Here is a 27,042-nt window from a genome sequence, read left to right on the forward strand (position 1 = left end):
ACCCCACACACACAAAACACACACCCTTTGCACACAGGTGCATATCCCATACACAACCCTAACACAACATACACACATGCACACCCTTTGCACATATACACACAAACACACAGCCCTCACATGCGCACACCCCAGACATTTGTTCACCCTTCTCACCCCCAGTACAAAACCAGGCACACCCCTCTCAAAAAACACACACAGTCACATGCCCCCCTCTTGCACACACCTCCCTTGTTGAGCAGAACTCCTTTCACCCGGGAAGGCCCTGCTGCGTCCCTGGGGGCTGGGGCTGGTGGGCTGGCTCGCCCTGTGCTTCAGAGGAAAAGGCAACATTGACTCTTACAAGTCTCTAGGATGCTGGGAAAGGGGCACGTGCAGACCAGGCTGTCCTCTCCTGCTGCTGCCGCCTCCCAGGTACATGCAGCCATGAAACGAGTTCGCGGGAATCCGGTGCCCACCCACCAGAGGGGCATGGGGCACCTGGAACGGTGCCACGCACATCACCATGGCACATGTCGATTTGCATTTGTTTCTCCTCTGCACAAGGCAATAGCGGAGAGTTTCTGCTTGTTCTGTCACTCTTTGTTTCGTTGCCAGGGGCCTGGATGGTTGGCTTGATACATGGCAGACACTAGGACCAGGCACAGTCCCCACCTCTCCTGGCCTCCCCCTCCTTCTGCCTCTGTCACACACCCCCTCCCCCCAGGAGGGCTGGTCCTGTATATAAACCCCAGGCAGCACGGAGAATTCCATCCAAGGGCTGCACTCGGGACTCAGCGTAGCCTGCAGGATGAGCCTGAGCATGGAGAGCCAGCGACAGTCCTCATATCGGCGGCGGTTTGGCCCCCAAGCCCCCGCTGTCCACCAGCCCCTGAGATCCTCACCCCTCTTCTGGCTCCTGTCCCCCAGCACCAGAGTCTCCATGACCAAGAAGAGAACCTCGAGCCTGAGCATCCGTGCCAGCCCCAGGTTCTCCCAGGACAAGGCAGATTTTTCCCTGGCCGATGCCCTCAACACCGAGTTCAAGGAGACACGCACCAACGAGAAGGTAGAGATGATGGAGCTGAATGACCGCTTCGCCAGCTACATCGAGAAGGTGCGCTTCCTGGAGCAGCAGAACAAGGTGCTGGTGGCGGAGCTCAACCAGATCAGAGACAAGGAGCCCACCAAGGTGGGCGACATCTATCATGAGGAGCTGCGAGAGCTCCGCCGGCAGGTGGACCAGCTGTCTAATGCCAAGACCAGGCTGGAGATCGAGAGGGACAACCTGCTGGACGACGTCAATGGCCTCCGGCAAAAGTAAGGAGCCTCCTTTGCCAGGCGCAGGGCTGGAGAGCAGCCACAGTAGTGTCTGGTGGCTACGCAGCCAGAGCAGGTCACCTAGCCAAGGAGAATGGCGTGGACAGGTTACACCCAGAGAGAGAGCAGTCACTAAGGCCGAGTAGCTGCAGTTTCAATGCACTTTAAAGCTGGTGGGGAATCTGTGTGTGGCTGCAAAGGCAGGGAGGTGCAGTGCTAGTGCACGGGGCTGGGTATTGGAATTCCTGGTTCCCAGCTCTGCTGCTCCCCTGCCGGCAAGTCACGTCCTCGCTCTGTGCCCCAGCTGCACAATGGGGGGGATGCGCTGGTCCCTGGAGGGCTCTGCGGGTGGGAAGAGTGAAGTGTTATTCCACAGCTGCAGAGCAGCCTCCAGTTTTCAATGTACAAAAATCCGCACCCAAATGTCTGCACCTATAAACCTGCACGCTCGTAAAACACACACCTCTAGCTAGGGGAGCAGCTACACACAAACCCCTGTGTACCTGCACAAAACAAACACATGCACGCACAAACAGCTGGATCTCAGGGATGGCAGCTGGCCCAGGCCTTAGATGGGAACGTGTACTACAGAGGGACCTCGTCACCCTGATTCAACTGGGGCTGTGGTGCTTCTCTTGCTGAGTCGATGTTCAGAAATTTGCAACATTCCTGGCACAATGTGCTCTGGGCTGAGACACAGCAGAAAAGACCTTACCTAGGAGCCAGGCTGCTCACTCTACACATATAATAAAACCTCGGTCTGACTGAACATATGGGGAGGGCAGCAGAAGGAGGCAAACATTTACCAGCCTCAGAGGTTTGCTCTTGTATTTTGCTGGTTCTACACCAACCATCTGTTGCTTTCTAGAGGAAGTGTTATCTAATGGTTAGTGCAATGGAATCAGAGCCCTAGCTCCAGCCCTGGAAGAGGAGTGTGGTCTAGCAGTTAGCATATGGAAAACCTAGACTCCTAAATTCTATCCCCTGCTTGGAGAGAGGAAGATGGTCTAGTAGTTGGTAGAAGGGTCTTGGAGTCATAACTCCTGGGTCCTCACCATTGACTTGGGCAAGGTGTTTACTTCTCTGTGTTGAAGGGGGTAATAATAGAGTCTTAGCACCACAGGGAGTAAGAAACAGGGTTAGTTTATGTCTGTGCTGGAGAAGGGCACAGGATTATTGCTGCTGGCAAGAGCTCGTCGGGAGGTTTCCAGTGAAAGTGTGGTTCATCAGAAAATGCTGATCCATTGAAGCAGAACTTCCTGGGAAGGGGCAGTTTGGATGAATCTCTGGATTCGAAACGGTTTGAAATTGTTGAAACGTCCCATTTTGACATTTTCAAAAGGAAAAGTTTCATTTTTCTGCTAGCAATGACTTTGGGGTTAAAAGGTTTACATAATATATGCTTTAAAAAGGTTAAAAATGTAACAAACTGATCAAACTGAAGAGTTTCAGTTGATGCCATCTGAAAAGTTTCTCAGATGATTGGGTCATGAAAAGTTTTCACATTTCTACTTTTGTATCCCGACTCAGGATGGGGAAAATATTGATCTATGTAAAACTCTCCTGGTCTGGGACAGCATTCCCCACCCAGCTGTCACTGAGCGAAGCATGGGGGTGGGGCAGCGAGAGGCTCTCTGTGTGACTTTGGCAAGCACCCACAACGGAGGCCAGATTTTCAGGGAGTTTAGCTTGTGTTGAGTTCAGCTCTTTAGAAAATCTGGCCCCAGTTGTGTTTGCTGAGCCCTTGAAAATCTGGCCCTGAATCTCTCTGGATCTCAGCTCCTCATGTGCAAGGTCAGGATAAGGCTCCTTCCTTTCTCCCCGGCCTCCTCTTCTCTCTTCAGAATGTGAGTTGTCTGGGCAGGGACTATCTCTTACTCTGCGTCTCTGCAGCACGGTGAGTGCTGGGCCTCTAGTGTAGTAAAACAATAGTTACAACAACACTGGGCTGCGGACGATGGCAGATGTAGGGGATAAAACCAGCAGTTAAAAAGGCAAAGGGCAAGATCCTAGAATCCTAGAATATCAGGGTTGGAAGGGACCTCAGGAGGTCAACGAGTCCAACCCCCTGCTCAAAGCAGGACCAACCCCAACTAAATCATCCCAGCCAGGGCTTTGTCAAGCCTGACCTTAAAAACCTCAAAGGAAAGAGATTCCACCACCTCCCTAGGTAACCCATTCCAGTGCTTCACCACCCTCCCAGTGAAAAAGTTGTTCCTAATATCCAACCTAAACCTCCCCCTCTGCAACTTGAGGCCATTACTCCTTGTTCTGTCATCTGCTACCACTGAGAACAGTCTAGATCCATCCTCTTTGGAACCCCCCTTTCAGGTAGTTGAAAGCAGCTATCAAATCCCCCCTCATTCTTCTCTTCCGCAGACTAAACAATCCCAGTTCCCTCAACCTCTCCTCATAAGTCATGTGCTCCAATCCCCTAATCATTTTTGTTGCCCTCCGCTGAACGCTTTCCAATTTTTTTACATCCTTCTTATAGTGTGGGGCCCAAAACTGGACACAGTACTCCAGATGAGGCCTCACCAGTGCCAAACAGAGGGGAATAATCACTTCCTTCGATCTACTGGCAATGCCCCTACTTATATAGCCCAAAATGCCATTGGCCTTCTTGGCAACAAGGGCACACTGTTGACTTGTATCCAGCTTCTCGTCCACTGTAACCCCAGGTCCTTTTCTGCAGAACTGCTGCTGAGCCATTCGGTCCCTAGTCTGTAGCAGTGCATGGGATTCTTCCGTTCTAAGTGCAGGACTCTGCACTTGTCCTTGTTGAAGCTCATCAGATTTCTTTTGGCCCAATCCTCTAATTTGTCTAGGTCTCTCTGTATCCTATCCCTACCCTCCAGCGTATCTACCACACCTCCCAGTTTAGATCCCTAGGAAACTGAACACTCCACACACACATCTCACCTATAATCCAAGAGCCGGACAGAGACTGGAGGGCAAGCAATGTTTCTGTCTCCAAAAGATCTTGTGTTTGGCAGAATTTGCTACCCAGAAGGCTGGGACACATCCAGACAATGATCTTTGGGGATGCCTCTGTCACAGATCACATGGAGCAGGGATCAAAGGAACAAAGTCCTGGTACACTTGGCAATAAGACCTTTGCCTGTCTCCACGATCTGCACAATACCAGCATATCCAACCTCATACACTCTTAGGGTGACCAGACAGCAAGTGTGAAAAATCAGGACAGAGAGTTGGGGGTAATAGGAGCCTATATAAGAAAAAGACCCCAAAATCGGGACTGTCACGATAAAATTGGGACATCTGGTCACCCTACACACTCTCCACCGTGGGCAGTGTGTGAACAATGTCCCCCTGTCAGAGGCAGGGAAAATGAGCACAGGCAAGAGAAGCAACTAGCTCAAAGTCACATAGTGATTCCGTTGCAGAATAAGGAACAGGTCCCATGGTCCAAACCCCTCCCCTACCTGTTCTGCTTATCACCAGCCCAGGGGTGTCCCGACCTGGCATATTTTAAATAGACTAGGCTTGTGGTTCTCAACCTTATTCTATGTGCAGAACCTAAAAAATTTTGAATACAGCTGTGGACCACTGTGGAAATCTTAGACATTGTCTGTGCACCCTCAGGGGTCCTAGGATGACAGGTTAAAAACCATTGACTACGTGACTGCAGAGAAGACTGCTTTTTACATGGGACATCACAACTAACACAATCCGCACAATCCACCCACCTTTCTACCTAACCCAACCCGCACAATTCATCCCACCTTCCTACCTAACCCAACCCGCACAATCCATCTCACCTTCCTATGTACCCCAACCCACACAATCCACCCACCTTCCTACCTAACCCAACCCGCACAATCCATCCCACCTACCTACCCAACCCAACCCGCACAATCCATCCCACCTTCCTACCTAACCCAATCCCCACAATCCATCCCACCTTCCTACCTAACCCAACCCACACAATCCATCCCACCTACCTACCCAACCCAACCTGCACAATCCATCCCACCTTCCTACGTACCGCAACCCTCACAATCCATCCCACCTTCCTACGTACTGAAACCCTCACAATCCATCCCACCTATCTACCTAACCCAACCCGCATAATCCATCCCACCTTCCTACGTACTGCAACCTGCACAATCCATCCCACCTTCCTACCCAACCCAACCCGCACAATCCATCCCACCTACCTACCCAACCCAACCTGCACAATCCATCCCACCTTCCTACGTACCGCAACCCTCACAATCCATCCCACCTTCCTACGTACTGAAACCCTCACAATCCATCCCACCTATCTACCTAACCCAACCCGCATAATCCATCCCACCTTCCTACGTACTGCAACCTGCACAATCCATCCCACCTTCCTACCCAACCCAACCCGCACAATCCATCCCACCTACCTACCCAACCCAACCTGCACAATCCATCCCACCTTTCTACCTAACCCAACCCGCACAATCCATCCCACCTTCCTACCTAACCCAACCCGCACAATCCATCCCACCTTCCTACGTACTGCAACCCGCACAATCGACCCACCTTCCTACCTAACCCAACCCGCACAATACATCTCACCCACCTATGTACTGCAACCCACACAATCCACCCACCTTCCTACCTAAACCAACCCGCACAATCCATCCCACCTTCCTACGTACTGCAACCCGCACAATCCATCCCACCTACCTTCCCAACCCAACCCCTACAATCCACCCACCTTCCTACCTAACCCAACCCGCACAATCCATCCCACCTTCCTACCTAACCCAACCCGCACAATCCATCCCACCTACCTACCTAACCCAACCCGCACAATACATCTCACCCACCTATGTACTGCAACCCACACAATCCACCCACCTTCCTACCTAACCCAACCCACACAATCCATCCCACCTTCCTACGTACTGCAACCCGCACAATCCATCCCACCTACCTTCCCAACCCAACCCCCACAATCCACCCACCTTCCTACCTAACCCAACCCGCACAATCCATCCCACCTTCCTACCTAACCCAACCCGCACAATCCATCCCACCTATCTACCTAACCCAACCCGCACAATCCATCCCACCTTCCTAAGTACCGCAACCCGCACAATCCATCCCACCTACCTACCCAACCCAACCCGCAAAATCCATGGATGGATTTATTTAACATGCACAGCTTAACATGCACAACCCTCACAATCCTCACACCGTTCTTTTCTACTTTCCCCTGGACTGACATCTTGGAATAGCCCTTCTCTCTAGATGGGGCAGCTGTCTCTGTGTCCTCTGCATTGTCCTCCCACACCTCAGTGCCCCTGGTCCCTTGGCCCAGTGACACCTTTGGGCAGCAGCTGTCGGTGGCCTGGCTGCTGTTGTTGGGGGTGCTGTTCTGTGTCCCGTTTTCCTGCTGTGGCCCCTCGATAATGCGCATTCAAGCTCTGGTTTCCTGTCCTGCCATTGCAGAGCTCCCTCTACTGCACTTCCCGACCCTTGTCGCAGTGGTCCTGAGTAGTAGCAGCGCTCTGCCCCTGCTTTGCATTAGGGGACTGGCAATATGGAGCCCTGCACCTCAAAGCTCCTGGTTCCACTCTTAGCCATAAAGTAGGGTGACACCTCCTGGCAGGGAGCTATGAGGGAGTTGTTCCCTGCCACTGCCTGCACTGCACCAGCGTGGGAGTGAACATGACTGGAGGGGGGATATGGGTGGGTATCAGTGGGTATTAGCGAGGGTGGGAAGATGATGGGGTGTGCATGTGAGAGGGGATGGGGTGTCTGTCTGGTGACAGTGAGAGGGGAATGGGCTCTCTGGCTGAGGAGGAGTGTGTGTATATTGGGGGGGAGCATGGCTGTCTGTGTGAGGGGGACTTTGTGTACATGTGTGCAAGAGAGGAGGATCAGCTGTGCGCATCTGTGTGAGAAGGGCCTATGTATGTGTATGTGACAGAGAAGGGTCAGGTGTGGGTGTCTCCATGAAGAGGGGGACTGTGTATATGTGTGTGCAAGAGAGAGTGTCGGAAGTGGGTGTATGTGTGAGGGTGACTGTGTGTATGTGTGTGACAGAGGACGGATGGGTGTGGGTGTCTGTGTGACTGGGACTGTATGTATGTGTGTGCAATGGAGGAAGATAGGGTGTGTCTATGTGAAGAGGTGGGACTGTCTGTATATGAAAATGACAGAGGAGGATTGGGTGTTGGTGTCTGTGTGAAGAAGGGGACTGTGTGTACATGTCTGCAAGAGAGGAGAGTTGGGTGTGGGTGTCTGTGTGCAGGGGACTGTGTGTATGTGTGTGAGACAGAGGAGGGTTGGGTGTGTGTGTCTGTGTGAGGGGACTGCTTGTATATATGTGCAATAGAGGAGGATCACGTGTGTGTTTGCATGTGTGTATGTGTGCAAGAGAGGAGAGTTGGGTGTGCATGTATGTGTGTGTGACAGAGGAGTATGTGTGTGATAGAGGAAGATGGTTTGTGGGTGTCTGTGTGAGGGGGACTTTGTGTGTGTGTGTGCAACAAAGGAGGATCAATGTGGGTGTCTGTGTGAGGGGAACTGGGTGCATGTGTGTGCGACAGAGGAGGATCGGGTGTGGGTGTCTGTGTGAAGAGGAGCGGGAGCGTGTGGACGTACGTCAATGAAAGGGAATTATAAGGGCTCTGCTCGCTCCCTGGTTGTTTTGACCTTGAGGGTTTGTTTGTTTGGATTTAGCTCAGAAAAGCCGATAATTATATAAAACTGCCAACTGCCTGTTTGCTTCTTGTTTCAGGTTACAGGAAGAGACTAATCTACGGCTTGAAGCCGAAAACAATTTGTCTTCCTACAGACAGGTGAGGCGTGCGCTGCTTGCAGCCTGCCAGGCCCTGCCCTGGAAGCTGGGGGCCCTCAGCTCCTTGTAGGGTCAGGCCCCTCAAGCTGGACACCAGAGCACTAAACCCCAGAGCCCTGGCTTGACAAGCCCAGGCCGCTGTGGCAGTGGAACAGGGAGACGGTGGGACTCGCGTAGACGGGCAGCCCAGTGTCGGGGAGAGATGAGGAGGGACCGAGGGTCACCAGTGTTCGCGGCCCCTGCAAGGGCAGGGAAAGGATTATGTGAGATACACCCAGCTAATCTGGGCCAGTGACTGGCCCCCCACACTGCAGGGGAGGGCAAAACACCACATGGCCCTGGCACTCTGACCTGGGAGGAAATTCCTGCCCAGGGGGCCCAGCCATTTCAACGCTGTGGGCAAGATGCCAGTTTTGAGGCCAGGGCACCTCTGCAGGCCACGTCCGGAGCCGTCATTCCAGAGTCTAGCCTCAGACCCTGCGGTTGGGGTTAGTCATTGAGGCATGTCGGGGTTAGGAGATGATAGAACGGAGTGAAAGACGAGACGGGGGTCCAGGGATGTTTCTGGATGCTTAAGAGGAGTTGAGAGAGGCCGTCACAAATGCCAGTTCTATCTTAACTTTAAGGCTTCACAAAACCTTCCCAAGATGCATGGTATTAGCATCTTTGGGCTTCCCATATCTACTAATAAACCTACAAATGAGGTACCTAAATTATTTTTTGAATTCTGTATGTAGTTAAATATTTAAACACTCCTATTGAGCATTTGGAGGTGTCTCTGGATTCCTGGCGGAGTTCTGGCAGTGGTGTTTCTGTTTGGTTCTGGCTCTTTGATTTACATTGTTGTTGTGGTCTAGTCTGTGGATCCTTCCTGGATGGGGAGCAATTGAAGGCATTAGTTTTTCAATCTAAAGGAAGGATTTCTTATAATGGTAAACAAACCCATTATTTCCCCAGAAACATGGAGACCTTTCCTTCCTTTGAAGTTTTAAGGTCAGGCTTGACAAAGCCCTGGCTGGGATGATTTAGTTGGGGATTGGTCCTGCTTTGAGCAGGGGGTTGGACTAGATGACCTCCTGAGGTCCCTTCCAACCCTGATATTCTATGACCTATGACTAGCTCAGCTCTCACTTGAACTTCAGAGCTGAGCCAGGCAGGGCCCACCCGAGATCAAGTGAGCCACATGCCCTGGCCTCCTGACTCGGGGAGGAGCCCCTGGCCGTGGCCTCACTGTGGTCAGTGCACTGCCTGTGCAGCGGTGAGTTGTCCTCCCCACCCCGCCCTGGGGAGGGGGTGCCACTGCACTGACCATAGCGGGGCACCCAATCCCCTCCCAATGGGAGACCCCCTGCCAGAGTCCTGGTGGTGTGGGCTGGGAGGAGACTGGAGGACCAGGCATTTCCCTGAGCCACTGCAGCACCAACTGGACCACCTGAACTGTGAGCAAGGACCAGCCAATGCCACCTGGCCTGTGTCCCTTTCCAGCTGTGGCTACTCCTGATGCTGCAGAGGAAGGGGGGGAACAGAATACACTGGGGGGGGGATCCCTTCCTGACCCCTGCAGGTGAGCTGCTGAAACTCAGAAGCATGGGATTTTAGGAACATACAGCAAACCAGAAAGGATCCCCAGACTTGCCCCCTATGATCACAAGCCATCCTGTCACATAATGTACCCATGAATATGTCCAGCTCCATACCCCTGATCATCCTAGCAGTCCTTCACAGCACCCCCTTTCTTGAATGTGGGAGACCAGACTTGCACACAGCGTTCCAGATGAGGTCTCACTGGTGCCTTGTACCATGGCTCTCTCTCTCCTGGAAATACCTCACCTGAGACAGCCTAGGGTCTCATTCGCCTCTTCCATGGCCGCATCCCATTGGTGGCCATCCTGTGATCGACCCACACACTCATGTCTTTCTCCCTGGTTGAGTCCAACTGATTAGCATGCAGTTTATAGCAGAAGTTCTCCTTAGACCCTAAGTGCATGAACTTGCCCTTTGCACTATTGAATTACATCCCTATTTACCATCCAGCCTTTCTGTTCTAAAAGGATATAAACCAGGAGGGGGAGAGCCAAGCCAGTAATAGGCAGTGGACGGTAGGCCCCTGTCCTGGGGGTGAGGAGAGAACAAGTGGTGGGTCCTCGGAGTAGCCAGGGATAGCCATGTGTCTGTGGGCGTGACAAGTCGACTTTTCAGTCTGCAATTCTCACACACACATTGGCAGTGGAACAGAGGGGAACTTAAAAGGGCAAAAGAGAGACTGAAAACCATGATTTGATGGTCTCTCAAACGTTGATGGTCTCTTGAGGTTGGCAGTACTGGATGTGATCTTTCTCAGTGGGCCTATAGGGCACAGTCTCCATACACCCCAAATTCCCACCATACTGACATGACCCCAGTAACCCCTAATCCCCATCACACAAACACAACCCCCCACATGCCTAATCCCCCACACACAGACACAATGTCTCACATTCACTCCAATCCCCACACACAGACAGTCCCTGCACACAGACAGTCCCTGTACACAGACATGGCCCCCCACACTACTGGTCCCCACACATGTGGGATAACTTGGCCATGAAGACACTCAGGCTGGATGCTAGAGGGAGGCTTCTAACCACGGAGGTTTTGAAACAGCCTCCCAATAGCTGTAGGGGTAAACAATGGAATGAGTTTGTTGAGAGCTGGACACATTGGGGTGTGCGGCTGGGTGACAGGGTTGCTTGTGTTGGTGGGGGCAGAGCTCAGCAGTTCTGGGGTCCCTTCCCATTTTGTTCCTATGACTCAGGAGTCAGGGTTTTGGCCGGTCACCCCTAGGGGTAAGGAAGGGCTTTGGTTTCCCCCAAAGTATTCTGTGTTGTTGTTTTTTGCCTCCCTCCTCTGAAGCCTCAGGATGGGGAGCACCAGGGCTCTGAGGTGGCCCTGGGCATTTTCTCTCTCAGGTACTTGGCTGGTGGGTCTAGCTCACAAGTTCAGGGTCTACCCAAGCACCGAATGTGGAGTGGGGCAGGAATTCCCCCACAGGTCAGGTTGGTGGTGAGCTCGGTGGTTTTGCCTTCCCCTGCAGCATGGGGGGCAGATCACTGGCCAGAATTATCTGGGTGTCTCTCACTTCATAATTCCCCTGCCATTTCAAGGGCCTGGCACCCCTTCCCCCTCGGCATAGTTCAGTGTCCTAAGGGCTGTGACCCTTTGGGCTCATTTCAGTTGGGTCCAGTGTGCGGGTGCTGGGTGGGGCTGATGCCTTGGGCTACACAGGAGGTCAGACTCAGTGAGCTGGGGGTCCCTGCTGCCTTCAACTCTGTGACTCTGATCCCCCTCACACAGACACCTCTCACACTCACCATGATCCCTCTCACACGGACACAACATCTTACACTCACACTGATCCCCCTCACACGGACATAATGTCTCACACTCACCCCGATCCCCATCACACCGACACGTCTCACACTCACCCCGATCCCTCTCACACGGATACATCTCACACTCACCCTGATTCCCATCACATCAACACATCTCACACTCACTCCAATCCCCATCACACCAACACAATGTCTCACACTCACTACGATCCCTCTCACATGGACCCAACGTCTCACACTCACCCTGATCCCCCTCACACCAACACCCCCCCCATTCCCTCACAGACACACACAGCGGGTGAGTGTGGATAGTGGTGCAATGTGCTGCCATTTGGAGGCAGAGGTTGAAGTTTAGGCCCTGTGCCATGTAGCACACAGGGCACACGGCTGTCTGCTAGAAAGACTCTGAGTCCTGCTTGGTGCACATAGCTATGTCTTCAGCCTGCCTACGTGTGAGGGCCAGCCCTGCCCCTTTGGGGCCAGCAGCCCTGGGCTCTGGGCTGCGCGGTCTAGGCAGCTGGGGTATTGCTCCAGTGAGAGTGCTGCCGGGGCAAAGCATCTGGCCCTCTCCGCTGATGGACCTCCAGCGAAGGAGGAGGTGGCTGGGAGGGAGGGAGGGAGAGAGGGAGGGAGGGATGACTGAGAGTCCCAGCAAGTGAACTGGGTGCAAGGGGTGATTTGACCCCATGTTTTAGAGCAGGGAAGAAGCAAACGGGTGGATGAAGAGCTAACTCTTCTCCATGACTCAGCTGCTGAACGGGCCCGGAAGCAGGCTGAGCCCGTGGTTGGCCCAGGTAACTGAGCCCACAAGAGCTGCTCAGCCCCTACCCCAGTGTGCACAAAAGCATGGCTGGCCCTGGGGTCAGGCCGGGTCCTCAGACCAGCGCACTTGGAGCTGCACGTGCGGTGTACTCCTGGCAGGCGCTGTGACTTCGCCTCCCCTGCTCTCTCCCACATGGCAGGATGTTGACAATGCTGCATTAGTGCGCCTGGACCTGGAGCGGAAAGTCGAGTCCCTGCAGGAGGAGATCAACTTCCTGAGGAAAGTCCATGAGGAGGTATCATGTGTGACCCACCCTCCTAGCCCATAGGGTGCCTGGCTGGGGATGGGATGGCAGAGAGAGAGGGCCGATGTTAGGGGCTAATATAGCTACAACTAATCAGGAGAAAGATCTTGGAGTCATTGTGGACAGTTCTCTGAAGACGTCCACGCAGTGTGCAGCGGCAGTCAAAAAAGCAAACAGAATGTTAGGAATCATTAAAAAAGGGATAAAGAATAAGACCGAGAATATCGTATTGCCCTTATATAAATCCATGGTACACCCACATCTTGAATACTGTATACAGATGTGGTCCCCTCATCTCCAAAGAGATATACTGGCATTAGAAAAGGTTCAGAAAAGGGCAACTAAAATGATTAGGGGTTTGGAACAGGTCCCATGTGAGGAGAGATTAAAGAGGCCGGGACGTTTCAGCTTGGAAAAGAGGAGACTAAGGGGGATATGACAGAGGTCTATAAAATCATGAGTGATGTGGAGAAAGTAAATAAGGAAAAGTTATTTATTTGTTCCCATAATATAAGAACTAGGGGCCACCAAATGAAATTAATGGGTAGCAGGTTTAAAACAAATAAAAGGAAGTTCTTCACTCAGCGCACATTCAACCTGTGGAACTCCTTGCTTGAGGAGGTTGTGAAGGCTAGGACTATAACTGAGTTTAAAAGAGAACTGGATAAATTCATGGAGGTTAAGTCCATTAATGGCTATTAGCCAGGATGGGTAAGGAATGGTGTCCCTAGTCTCTGTTTGTCAGAGGGTGGAGATGAATGGCAGGAGAGAGATCACTGGATCATTACCTGTTAGGTTCACTCCCTCTGGGGCACCTGGCATTGGCCACTGTCAGTAGACAGGATACTAGGCTGGATGGACCTTTGGTCTGACCCAGTATGGTCATTCTTAAGTTCTTATGTTCTTATGACCTCTGTCCTTGCCTTGCCAAGCACTGCAGCCTGGGCCCAGCTATCCAGAGAGGCAGGGACCTTACAGTGCGAATGGCTCATCATTCTCCTTTGGGGGGTTTCACCTCTCCCCCAGGCCCTCCCTTGGGTTCCATTGTGCACCTGCGTGCTGGGTTCCCATCACCTGGCCCATTATTCCTGCCAGCCAGGAAGGACAAGGAGGGAGAAATCTTTGGCCCAAACTCAAAGGGTGATGTGTAAATTCTGCATCTGTGAAGGCGTGTCAGGGGATCTTAGCTGGTGTAATTTACACCCCACAGTCCATGAGGAGGGCCCACACCTTCTTCTGCGGTCCTGTCAACTCCACCCTTTTCTGTCAGCCTTTGGGTGTGTGAGTTATGGGAGTCCCTTCCGGTAAGCCCAGGCATGGACTGGTAATTTCCACCAGCTTGTCCAGAGACCCAGAGAAGGACGGATGGATAGAGGTCTTCTATAGCAGCCACAGCAATGGAATGTCATACCACAGAGTGGCCAGCAGTGAGCGCTGCAGAAGGGATGTGGCTGTCCCAGTCTCCCACACGGTCAGAGCTTTCCATCCCTTGGGAGCTAGCGGGCTATCCCCTCCACGCCGGGATCCGCAATGGCCCCCGTGACATGTTCAGTCCTGTGCTCAGCGTGCGGCTCTGCTGCCGGTCTCCCAGCAGCACCGGTACGGCACAGCCCTGTCTCCGTGCCGCCCACCCAGCTCGCTTGTATCTTTGCAGGAGCTCAGAGAGCTGCAGGAGCAGCTGGCGCAGCAGCAAGTCCACATTGAGATGGACATGTCAAAGCCGGACCTGACGGCTGCGCTGCGGGAGATCCGCATTCAGTACGAGTCCATGGCCTCCAACAACATGCACGAGACCGAGGAGTGGTACAAGTCCAAGGTAATGGGGCCTGAGACAGGCCCTCAGACCAGGGGCTGCCAGTGAAGCACCCCGTGGGTTGCACATGCAGTGCCTGTCTCTTACTGACTGGCACTGGATTGTGGCTCTCCCCTGCATGATGCCCCATGTGCTATATGCCACCCAGGGGAGTTACCAGACAGGTTGCAAGGGCTGGTTCATGGGACATTTCCCTGCAGTGTCTCCTGGCTTCATGAAGGTTGTGGGAATAATAATACTTAGATGTTTGTCTTTGACTAGCACCTTTCACACCCGGATCTCAAAGCTCTTCACTTGTTGTACTCCTGCATCCTAGGAGCTGTTGGGGACACCGGGCATGGCCACTAGGTAACTCAAGGGGATGGAAGACCATGAGTGTCGATGAAGCCCCCTCGCTCTAGGCCCAGATGGCCCCCCTCCTTCCCTTTTCTGCCTGGAGATACTCACAGCCTTCAGGCTGAGAAACTTGCAACAGTATATTGCAGGCACAGACTAGCCGGAGCAAGATTAGGTCAAGCAGGACAGGAATGTTAGATAGTGCTGAACAAACAACTCCATATATGGGGGAATGGATGATAAGAGGAAAAAGGGGAACTGGCCGGTATACTGGATTGGCTATATGGATACTTAGGACAGCTTGCTATTGGATAAGTATGCTAAAGAATGAATGTATAAAATATGTGTAACTGCTTGCACTGGTGTGCAGGATTTGAGATTGTTGTCTCCCTGTACCGCTTGAAGCTTCAAATAAACTTTTCTACTTCTCCACCCCGTTGTGATTATTGGGCGATGCACACCGGGCAATGAATCCAGCTGTTGCCTGCCTCGGGCATTTGGTGCCAGCAACAGAGCTGTGGGAGATTATTCTCCCCCTTTGACACATGGGGGAAGATCAGAAACAGCAGTTAAGATGGACAGTTAAGAGACTTTCCTAAGGTCACACAGCCAGTTAGTGGCAGGATGGAAATATAGGAGCCCTGACTCCTGAGCTCTAACCACTTGTCAGTGCAGGGACTAGAACCCAGGCATCCTGGCTACCAAGCCCCTGCTCCAGCCACTGGAGTACTTTGTTCAATCAGCTGGTATCACCATTGTCATCTTACCCTGTTCTCTCCCAGTTTCCTGTTCCCCTGGGCACCAAGCCCCTGCTGAGTGCTCTCCCCGGGGAAGGACGTCCCTACCTCTCCGGGCCAGGTGCACTAACTCCTCTTCCTCAGTTTGCAGACCTGACGGATGCGGCAGCTCGGAACATTGAAGCCTTGCGCCTGGCCAAGCAAGAAGCCAATGAGTACCGGCGCCAGCTCCAGGCACTCACCTGCGATCTGGAGTCCCTGCGGGGAATGGTAGGTGTGGGTGCTGGGGGCAGGGGCAGGCAGCAGTGAGATAGCACATGGGCCCTTGGGTGCCCTCCATTAGCACAGACCTCCTCGTCTCCAATTAACCTTGTCAAATAAACCTTGGCTCAGAATCAAACATGCCAAGCTGGGAAATAAGGACTCAACAGATATCAAACAATGCTGGGCTCCCTTGTGTTCCTGTAATGTGCGAAGAGGAAGGCAGCCAAACAAGATATGCCAAGAGTCTGCTCCCATAGAGCAGAGAGAGGAGACAGGGCTGGGGCCTGGGGTCTCCTCCCATAGGGCAGAGACAGGAGACGGAGCTGGGGCCTGGGGTCTGCTCCCGTAGGGCAGAAACAGGAGACGGGGCTGGGGCCTGGGGTCTCCTCCCGTAGGGCAGAGAGAGGAGACTGGGCTGGGGTCTGGGGTCTCCTCCCGTAGGGCAGAGACAGGAGAGGGGGCTGGGGCCTGGTCTCCTCCCGTAGGGCAGAGACAGGAGATGGGGCTGGGGCCTGGGGTCTCCTCCCATAGGGCAGAGACAGGAGACAGGGCTAGGGGATGGGGTCTGCTCCCGTAGGGCGAGGAGGAAGGGTAGCAGCTGAAGCGAAGTGGTCTGGTCTGGTGCAGGCAGGAGGTGGGGGACTGGACTACCTGCTCCAGTGGGGCAGCCCACACTGGCTTCTCTGTAGCAGCCCTGGAGCGTGATGATCCCTGTTAGGATCATGTGACCCTGGCCTCCTGGTGCCGTGTCACCAACTCTGACATGATCCCTGGGGGCGGACAGTGGAAGGCAGATCAGTAACAGCCCTTCACCCCCGCCCCTCTCAGAATGAATCCCTGGAGAGGCAGCTGCGGGAGATGGAGGACCGCTATGCCACTGAGACAGCCAGTTACCAGGACACGGTCATCCAGCTGGAGGAGGACATCCGGAACCTCAAGGAGGAGATGGCTCGGCATCTCCAGGAATACCAGGACCTGCTCAACGTCAAGCTGGCCTTGGACATTGAGATTGCCACCTACCGCAAGCTCCTGGAGGGAGAGGAAAGCAGGTGAGCCTCCTGAAGACAAATTGCAGGATGAGGAAGGGGAATTCATTCTTTCAGGGGGACTCTGAGGAACCGGTTCCGTGGATACCCAGAGAGACACCAGTGCCCAGGGCTGCCAACCCAGCACCCCTTGTCTTAGCTAACAGGTGCTCTAGGCCACTGCTGGATTGAGTGGCCAGGGTCTCATGCTCTGTCACTTAGAAAAGGGCCTGAACCAAAACTCTGGATCCAAACTCTCCTAACCTTTGGAGGAAAGCTAGGACTGGATCCAAGCCTGGCAGCATGGGCCCATCTCTTCCATATGCTGTTGGAAACGAATGACTTTCAATTGTCCCCCTGCAACCCCATTGACCTCAACAGCATCATTGCAAGCAGAAGCATCTAGACAGCCAGACGCTGAGGGTATATGGCTGGGTTACGTACGTGGTGGGAATGGGGCCTGTTGTCACCTAGGGCTGCCGATTTTGGTTGGATGGATTCCTGGAGGTTTCATCACAGGACATAATATTTAATTAAAGATTAATCTTTAATTCCTGGACACTCCTGGAGGGTTGGCAACCCTATAGTCATCTGGCTATTCTAGAGCTCCCTGATGAGCTGGACCTGTCACGTGGGTTTCCCAGCAAAGGCCTCCCTTCTCCCAGTCAGTCAGAGGCAGCCTTGCCTGGGAAGTGCCTCTTGTGTGGCCCATCTCACACCTGTGCTTCTCCGATTGCCTTGTTTCTGCAGGATCACCATCCCCGTGCAGACCTTCTCCAACCTGCAGATCCGAGGTCAGGATGCTGCGCGCCCCAAGGGAGGAGGGATGGGATGGGTGGTCATGGCTACATCGCGCCTTCACGTCTGGGTGTGGAATCACTTTGCCATGGTACTGCCCCCGCCACGCACAGGCTCTGACTCTGGGCCAGGACTGGAGGAAGGGCTGGGTAATGTGATAGCAGCTAGAGGCACTAAGATGGGGGCCATCAAACTCATGCTTCAAGGCATAAGCTGATCACTGTGGGGAATGTCTCCTTAATGCACAGAGTTGTGCAATTGGCCAGCTGCATTGTGGGTTTTTCCCCATCTTCCTGTGACGCATCAGGGCTGGTAGCACAGTTCAATGGACAGGGAGCCAGGAGACCTGGCTCCGCTCCTCTCACTAACCTGCTACGTGACCTTGGGCGACCCTTCCCCACTCTGTGCCAAACAGGGATAACCAAACCACCTGCCAGAGCCTGGGGATTTCAGTGGCCTGTAAAGTCTGAGTATTGTCACTGGCGCCAGTGGGAGGCAGGTTTCCAGGCTTGGGGCCCCACTGGTCTGATCTGGGCCAGCTCATCCAGCACATTGATGCTCCCTGTCTCCAGCCAGGCCAGACTCCAGGAGGTACAGGTGAAGGGAAGCCTGTGCCATGGCCTCCTTTGGGACCCAGCCTGGTGACATGGGGACCCTATGACAGGTGCAGGAGCCCTGAGATGTCCCTGAAGCCACTTCTCTCTGACTGCAGCCTGCTCTGCTATGCAGGGGGACCCTGCAATGTGGGATGGGGGAGCCCCAGGGAACTCAGAGCTTCGGGGTGTGTTGGAGATTCGGAGCAGCTGTGCCTCACCCTGGGCCATGTAACTTTCCAAGCAGGAATTCAGGCAGGGCAGACCCATGGTGACTCTCCCACCCAGTGGCGGATTAATGATTTTGCCAGCCCTAGGCCCTGAAATAATTGCCCCATATGAACTTGTTTTAGTTTTTTTACAAATTCACAGACCCCACCGGCAGCTCCTCGCGGCCCCCACCCCAGCTCACCTCCGCTCCGCCTCCTCCCCTGAGTGCACCGCGGCTCTGCTTCTCCCCCTCTCTCCCTCCCGGTGCTTTTACACGGCAAGTCTGGGAAGGAGGGGAAACTCAGCATGCCTGGGGGAGGAGGCAGGGCTGGGGATTTGGGAAAGGGGTTAGAATGGGGGTGGGGAAGGGGCAGAGTTGGGGTGGGGGCGGGGGCAGGGGACACAGGCACCTACCGGTGCTGGGTAAAGTCAGCGCCTATGGCTATTATAAATTTGCCGCCGTAGGTCTGGCCTTGTCGGCCTAAACGATAATACACCGCTGCTCCCATCCTGGGGCAGTCCCCACAGACAGGGGGCTAGGGTGCGGTGCCATCGCAGTACCCAGCCCACGAACTCCACAGACCCATCCGAACAAACAGTATCATGTCAGGGGCAGCCAAGCCAGGTGCATGCCAGGGGACAGCCCCGGATAGTCCACAGGGTACCAGAGGTGCTGGAACAATGTGTACAGTGGGGGTGCTGAGAGCCATTGTACCAAACTGTAAACCCTGGATATGATGGAAACCACTTTAAGCCAGGGGGTGCTGCAGCACCCCTGTTGCAGCACCTATGCAGGGTACTGCGTGGGCTTGTGGGTCCACTTGCTGTGTGGGCCGCTCCCCTCCCGGTGTGAGTCAGGGAGGGGAGCACAGAGCCCTTTGCTAACAGATCTCGGAGCCCTGTGAATGTGGAAGGGCTGTTAGCTGTCGCGGGGACAGGTTTCACGGCTCCTGTCCATGTGCAGGGAATCTCAGCTCAGGCGCAGAGCTAGCCTGACCTGGCAGCCTGTGTGGCCCTAGGTGCTTCGTTCTGCTTGGTTGGGCTTTCGCAGAGTGGAGACAACGACCACATTTGCTCTTCTCCGCAGAGACCAGCCTGGATACCAAGTCAGTGTCTGAGGCTCACCTGAAGAGGAACATCGTGGTCAAAACTGTGGAGACCAGAGATGCAGAGGTAGGAGATGGTCTCCCCTGGCCCTGCCCCACCATCCATCCCCACCCCTCCCCTGCCTGCTGGAGACCACCTGACCTTGCCATGCTACAGTTCCCTGTTGTCTGGGGCTTCCAAGTAATGGGCCTTAAATGGGCCTGGTCCTAGGGGGTGATGGCCATGTGCCTCACTTGCTGAGCTGTACAGCTGTAACGGCCTAGTGGGGGCAGCATTCTCCTGGGGAGAAGCAGGGGGGTTGTTCTCTTGGTGGATCTCACCACTAGTCGACTGCCTGCCGAGTCAGTGACCCCCCCCTTGTGTGTTCGGTGAGGTGTCCACAAGGCTGGGGTGTATGGCAGGCCAGGCACTGGGGAAGGACGTACCGCTGTGCGGGAACGCTGGGCAAGACAATTCAGTGGAACCGGTTGTGTTGGACAATGCGGTGTCATTGAAATCAGGCTTTGTCTACATTACAGGGGAGGTGTACACGCTACAAAGCGACTTTTGGCGGCAAAACTCTGCTGTTTTGCTGACAAAACAAAACCACCTCAACGAGAGGCACAAAGCGTCAGGGTAGACACTGCTGTTTGCTTTGTCGACAGAACTGGCTTCCGCCAGTATCCCACAATGCCCGCCGTGACCCCCGTGTTTGAGGCAGGCATGTGCCCCTCCCCTTTCAAAGCTCCCAAGAAGCATCTGACAGCTGAGCACGCTGCTCCCTCTGGGGAACAAAGAGCAAAGCATTAGCTGGAATGCTCCTGCTCTGCCCTGCCCTAGGAACACAGTCTGCAGAAGAGAAGAATGAGGGGGGATTTGATAGCTGCTTTCAACTACCTGAAAGGGGGTTTCAAAGAGGATGGCTCTAGACTGTTCTCAATGGTAGCAGATGACAGAACGAGGAGTAATGGTCTCAAGTTGCAATGGGGGAGGTTTAGATTGGATATTAGGAAAAACTTTTTCACTAAGAGGGTGGTGAAACACTGGAATGCGTTACCTAGGGAGGTGGTAGAATCTCCTTCCTTAGAGGTTTTTAAGGTCAGGCTTGACAAAGCCCTGGCTGGGATGATTTAACTGGGACTTGGTCCTCCTTTGAGCAGGGGGTTGGACTAGATGACCTTCTGGGGTCCCTTCCAACCCTGATATTCTATGATTCTATGATTCTATGATTCTATGAACACAGGGGCAGGCAGACCGCTGCTGCGGGGGGCGGAAGGGGGAGCACGGGGTGGGCGGGGGGCAGGGGACAGCCATGCTGCCTTGACATTCCTCAGCATGGAGAGCTCACAGAGCTGCTCAGGATGCTGCCCAGGATAGGTTGGTCAGCCTGCTGTCTCCCCAACCCAGACCCATCCCTGTCCTCTCTCTCCCTCCACACACTTCAGCTGAAAAGCAGCTAACGATGGGATGGGATTAAGAAACCTGCATCATGTGATGTTGTATCTGCCCCATGAGGCACTGCAAACCCCTTCCAAAGCACCCTGTGGCCAGTTGCATTGTGGGATAGCTACCACCGCACACTGCTCTCTGTGTCGATGCAAGAGCTGCTAGCCTGGATGCACTCTGCCGGCACATGGAGCTAGTGTGACATGCAACAGCGGTTTTAATTAAAGCAGCATGACTTTTGCCAACAAAACTTTGTAGTGTAGACAAGGCCTCAGTGTCAATTCTGGTGCTATTTTTGACAGAAGAAAGTTGAAATGAATGTTTTGACTTTATCATTTCATTTCGACCAGAACGATAATGTTTCATTTTGATAACACTGAAACATTTTGATACGGTAAAGCCATTTCATTCTGATGTGTTTTAAGGCATTTCACTTGGACTTTTGTATTATGTTAAAACATTGATTTAATGTTATATTATGTTTACTAGTCACTATTTATTGTATTTAATATTTAATGTAATATCAAAGTCTAAACAAAATGAATCAGAACTATCAAGCAAGAACAACATGTTTTCACCTTATCACAGGGCCACATTGTGACATGATCAGAATGCAATGATTTGATGGCCCCAAAATGCCCCCTGTGTTTTGGAGTTTGTGCGGTATAGGAAATGTCAGCTCTTTGTTCTGACTCTGAACTAATTATTCTCTGAAAATCAGAATTTCCAGCTGAATAGAAATTCTGATTTCCAGTCGTTTTCACAGTGTGGTTATGGCACCATGTGGGACTCTGGAGATCTTGTGTGATTCTGGGCAAGACTTTTAATGAATCTGAGCCTCCGTTCCCCATCTGTAACTTGGGGTGAATGATCCCTCCCTTCTCCCACCCTTCGTCTGTCCTCTGTCCTTAGACTGTTTGTAGTGCTGGTGTATCCAGGTCGGTCCCAAGATATGAGAAAGACAAGGTGGGGGAGGTAATATCTTTTATTGGTCCAACTTCTGTTGCGGAGAGAGACAAGCTTTCGAGCCACACGGAGTTTTCTTCAGGTCTGAGAAAGGTACTTTGAGCATCCCAGCTAAACACGAATGGGGATAGCTTGTTAAGCAGAAGCGTTAAGGCATCTTGGAGGCAGTGGCTTGAAATGAAGCAAGCAGTTCTAGGTTAGATTATTATGCATAAAGGGGTTGAAGTGGGTAATTATGGGTAGCAGACAGTGTGGTGTTACAAATTGATGAGCCTGGGAACTTAAATTCATAACTCTGCTAGACACTAAAAAACATGGACTTAACAGGGACACTTTATGGCTCGTTACAACAATTCATAACACACCACACTGCCTGCTACCTTTACTTGCTCACTGTCTGGAGCAGTTCACAACCATGAGTGCCAGCCTCAGGTCAGACTGTCAAAGAGCAGGGCAGAGACCCCAATCAGGTGGTATGTTCTATAATTAGATTTCACCAACCCAGTAATGAGAGTGACCTCCTAAAGCACTATAACAGTCTGACCGTGGACTCACAGACAGTCCCCTTGGGCATTCCAGTCTATCTTGCCACCCAGACAAGCTGGACAATGCAATAGATGGTCACGTTACACCAAAAATCACAGCAATATTCAGGCTATTCCCAGTCCCAAAGGACCAGTCACTTACCCCAGGTCAATTGTATTCAGATCTCAAACGAGAGACAAGTCCTGTAGCCAGTCCTGGCTAAAGATGTATTAAATGAGAATTATTTACAAGGTTAAAACACAAACATACACACACAAATGAGTTCCAGTCTTTGATTTAATATAAGCCTCTACAGTAAGCAGCTCTCTATGTCTTTTGGGGCTGACCCATGCCAAACAGCATGGGGATCTCTTGCTCATGCTTAGGAATCTTTGCCCTTCTGCGACCAGACATAAAAAGCAACCCCGTTTCTCCTTTGTATCCCTTTCACCCCAGATGCCAAGCTGGTGGGATGAGTTCATGGGCAGGCCTCCCCTTCCTGGAGGGAGTGAGGAGTGCAGCCAGCAAGGTGTCTGGCCTTTGATGCTGCACAAAGCCTCATTTGCCTTCAGTGGGCCCCCTTCTGTGCAGGACGGTTACTTCACCTTAATTCATTCTTTTTCCTGTTACACAATCACAGAGGTTTGCAGTGCAAACACTCGATATCGCTTTATACCAAGGATGCAGCTATTATAAGCAGGATTCATACATGCAGCATCCTACAAGCATTCCATGAAGTCTAAACAGGAAACATCCTTATAACACTGACACCTGTTTTAACTCTGTTGACCCACAGCCGAGCCGGACTGGTTTCCAGCTCTGCATTTGTCAGTGTTCAGTGAGGCCCTGGGCTTGCCAGCGTCACATCCACTTCAAACCCTTTATGCATAACAATCTAACCCACAACTGCCCACACAACCCCAACAGACCCCACTCGTCGGGATCGAACCAGGGACCTCTGAAGCTTAGTGCATGAGCCTCTACTGCAGGGGTTCTCAAACTGGGAGTCATAACCCCTCAGGGGGTCGTGAGGTTATTACGTTGGGAGTTGCGCGCTGTCAGCCTCCACCTCAAACCCCACTTCACCTCCAGCATTTATAATAGGGTTAAGTATTTTTAAAGTGTTTTTAATTCATAAGGAGGGGTCGCACCCGGAGGCTTGCTGTGTAAAAGGAGTCACCAGTACAAAAGTCTGAGAACCACTGCTCACTGCATGAGCTAAAAGCCACATGGCCCTTAGCTAAGGCTGTAGCAGGCTCATTAATCTCTCTCTAACTGCCACTAGATGCCAAGAGGTGTGTGTGTTACAACCACTTCATTTCAAGTGACACCCTCCAACTCCAGGTACCCCTTCTGCTTAACAATCCAGCCCAATTTGCATTTGGCTTCCAGCCCCACATTGGAGAAGAGCTCCGTGTCACTCAAAAGCTTGTCCCTTCCCCCCGGCAGAAGCTGGTCCAGTAAAAGATATCCCCTCCCCTCTGGTCTCTCTTGTTTAGACTGTAAACCTGGGGGCAGGGGCTGTCTCTCCTGGAGTATTCACACCCTGGGTACAAAGGGGAAAGGGGCTGAAAAGACAAGCTTTTGGTGGGGTTATACTAGAGGATCAGGCAAAACTCAACACAGCCTCTGCAGGGCATTTTAACAACGAGGAGTCCAGTGGCATCTTAAAGCCTAACAGATTAATTTGGGCATAAGCTTTCGTGGATAAAAACCCCACTTCTCCTTGCTGTGTTTGTGGATACAGACTAACAGGCTATTCCTCTGATACAGGGCATTTTAAATCCCGCGGGGAAGCCCTGCAAGAGACATTTTGATCAGGTCACACATAAAAACTGCCGTGCCTCCACAGAGCAAAGAATGCACCACTCTGAGCTCCGCTTTGACGCAGCTCTGGGGGTGGCTCATGCTCTGGAAGAGGCAGGGGAGGGAACTGGGAGCCAGGCCTGTGGAGTCCTGGCCTGGCCAGTCGACTTGCAGGTGCACAGGCAGAGCTGCCAGGGGGTTCCTCACGCAGCCACTCTGCTGGCTCGTGATGAGGGGGAGGTTCCCCCATGTGCCATGCACCCGCCAGAGGGTTGGGGACTGCCCTGCTGTGAAGGCTCTTTCGCTGCAGTTACACGGAGTCCCCTCTGCTGGGCGGAGCCCTGCACCGCTCCTGGCTTGTGCTCACTGGCTCCAGCTGACAGCATGTGGCTTTCCCCACTGATGTCCGTGACTTTGAATGTTGGCTCTCGGAGGTCCCAGGCTGGGCCATGACCCTTCCTGACACCTGGCACGGAGGGGCAAAGCTGGCATGTTAATGATCCAGCCTCAGGGTGTGAGCAGCCCACATGCTCCCTCGGTGCCTTGGCACACTGAGGAGCTGCAAGTCCCAGCAAGCTGTGTCAGCCCACTGGGGTGGGGAGCAGCAGGCTGGCTCAGTAGAAACACACTGGGTCAGGTGCAGGCAGCTGCAGTGGGAACGGTGACACCCTTTCCGGGCCTCTGGCATCCCAGGGTCTCCAGCCAAGCACTTTGCTAAGCTGGGTGGACTGAGCCCTGCCAGGGGGGTCACTAGCATTATCTGCACAGCTAGACTGGGGTGCCAGCTTCCAGTGACCGTGCGGGGAAAAGAACCCAGGGGTCCGGACTCCTCTGCGCTAAGAGTGAGATTGGCTGCCTCTCTCCTGCTCCGTGCCAGGAGACCTTGGGGCAGAGGGAGCATGTCCAGGGGGGCGCCTGCTGGGGGTGTGAACTGTCTCTGGTTACAGTGAGTCCACTCTACCCCCTAGGACACGGGCACATTCCGGCTTGCCAGATAACTGCCCCACACAGACCCACAGAGCCGGTGTCTTGGAGCCTACAATGCCACACCCAGCAGCCTGGGGCTGCACTTTGTTTCCCAGACACTCGGTGAGCCTCGCTGAAGGACAGGAGGAATTTTCAAGCCCCACAGGCCAGACCCACCCTTGCTCTGTGGCGTAGCAGGTACAGATGGACCATGGGGCTGGTGGAAGGACCCCACTGATGGAGTTCACCAGCGCAGGGGCCTCTCCACCAGCTTTGCACTGCCCACACAGTAGCTCTGGGGGCAGGCCAGGGAGACAGGGAGTAAACCTAGTGCAGGCAGTGCTGTGCACAGCGATTCTGCACTGCTGCTAGCCCCCGGGTGCCATGGCGGCAGGGCCCGGGTTCAGGGAGCCCCGAGGTGTATGTGCTAACCCACCACCCCATCCACGTGCAGCCCTGGTTCCACACAGGGACAAACCCCTGACAGGAGAATGGGGCTTGCTAGGGACTTGCCTCCTGGCCTCCCAGGGGTTGGGGGCCCCTTGGCTGGCTCCGAGCCAAGGAAATCCCACCAGTGGAGGGGGGCAGTGACTGGCCATGACGGTAACATTCACCCTCTGTTTGCCCACAGGTGACCAAGGAATCCACCCAGGAGCACAAGGACTAAGGCGGGTGGAACGCGAGGGTCGGCTAGCGTGTAGCTGTAGATCACTAGCAGCGTAGATCCCGTCTGACACTTGGCCCCTCTGATGTGGAACTAGGAGGCCCAGCTGCTGCGAGGGACCCACACGGAGGGAGCGTGTTTCGCTTGCCAGGGAGCGGAGCTAACGCGCCTAACTGAGGAGCTAGAGTAATCAGTGCCCCTTAGAACTGCTGCACACTGTTCCGGTGGAGGCCACAGGCTAGCGCTTCGGCCGAGCCCCATCTCTGCCTCCCACTGCCCCTGCCCCGTCTCCCATCTGCCTTGGTCCGCGGCAGTCACGCCTCTGTGGGAGAGGCCTGCTGAGCTGCTCCAGAGCCTGGTGGTGTTTGAGGCCCTGCTGAGGCTGCCAGAGCTCACCTAGGGATAGGGCTGTGCTGGGCCCACCCAGAAACCCACGAACGCCGGCTCCCTTGGGCGGGCTCTGCAGGAGGCCGTCTGCGTGGGGAAGGCAAAGCAATGGAAGGCCCAGCTCATGCCCACAGAAAGGGGCAAATCCCCAGCCCGGGGGCTGCAGAGTTTCCATGGCCTACTGGAGCCAAGGGGTGGGATTTGGCTGCACCCCACCACCTGCCCCAGATCTCAAAGCCCCTAGGATGGCTGAGGCCCTGACCCTGGATCAGGCCAGGCACCCCCAGGAGAGGTAGGAGAGGCCCTGAGTGTGAGTCTGCCCAGGGGTAATGCTGACAGCGCCCAGGATCTGGCCCAGGGAGACCCCCATGGAGTTGTAGGGGGGTGATGCTGTGGAGAGCAGCTCTCCTTCAGCACAGCCCCTCAGTCCCCCACCAGCCTCCTGGAGATCAGGCTGAAGGGCTTCCAGGGCGGGAGATGCTGCTGCCCTCCCTGTGATGGGCTTGGGCCCAAAGGAGCAGGGTTTCTGCTCCCTGGCCCCTGCAGTGGGATGGTGCAGCAGCACCTGCTCCCCAGTGCACCGGCGGTGGGCCTGGGGGAGGCAAAGGCACTAGGCAGCCGCGCTGCACCGAACGCCCTGGCCGGCCCAGGAGCTGCGGCTGGGCTAATACGGAGGAGAGCTGATTGAAACTGGAGGCAGGAGCCCTGAACACAGGGGGAGGGGCGGCGGGGGGGGCTGGGCTGGGCTGGCTGATGTCCCCCACTTTGTGCTGCGGGCTTGGAACTGATGTTTCCTGCTCACTGAGCACCAGGCAGATTAGCCAGAGGAGCGGAGGGGACGGGAGGGACAGAGCCTCACAGCGAAACAGCCTCTGGGG

General features: G+C 53.8%; 1 protein-coding gene across 1 annotated transcript; it reads left to right on the forward strand.

Annotated features, from left to right (window-relative positions):
- Positions 1-736: 736 nt before the first annotated feature.
- On the forward strand, positions 737-25,998 carry LOC119848900 (glial fibrillary acidic protein). The gene is made up of 9 exons (XM_038385265.2): positions 737-1,299; positions 8,045-8,105; positions 12,438-12,533; positions 14,197-14,358; positions 15,573-15,698; positions 16,521-16,741; positions 17,468-17,511; positions 19,406-19,491; positions 25,745-25,998. Exons 1-9 carry the CDS (start codon positions 791-793, stop codon positions 25,778-25,780), a joined length of 1,341 nt encoding a protein of 446 aa, XP_038241193.1. The 5' UTR covers positions 737-790; the 3' UTR covers positions 25,781-25,998.
- Positions 25,999-27,042: the final 1,044 nt, after the last annotated feature.

Source organism: Dermochelys coriacea, chromosome 27 (assembly GCF_009764565.3).
Source record: "Dermochelys coriacea isolate rDerCor1 chromosome 27, rDerCor1.pri.v4, whole genome shotgun sequence".
Classification (NCBI taxonomy): Eukaryota; Metazoa; Chordata; order Testudines; family Dermochelyidae; genus Dermochelys; species Dermochelys coriacea.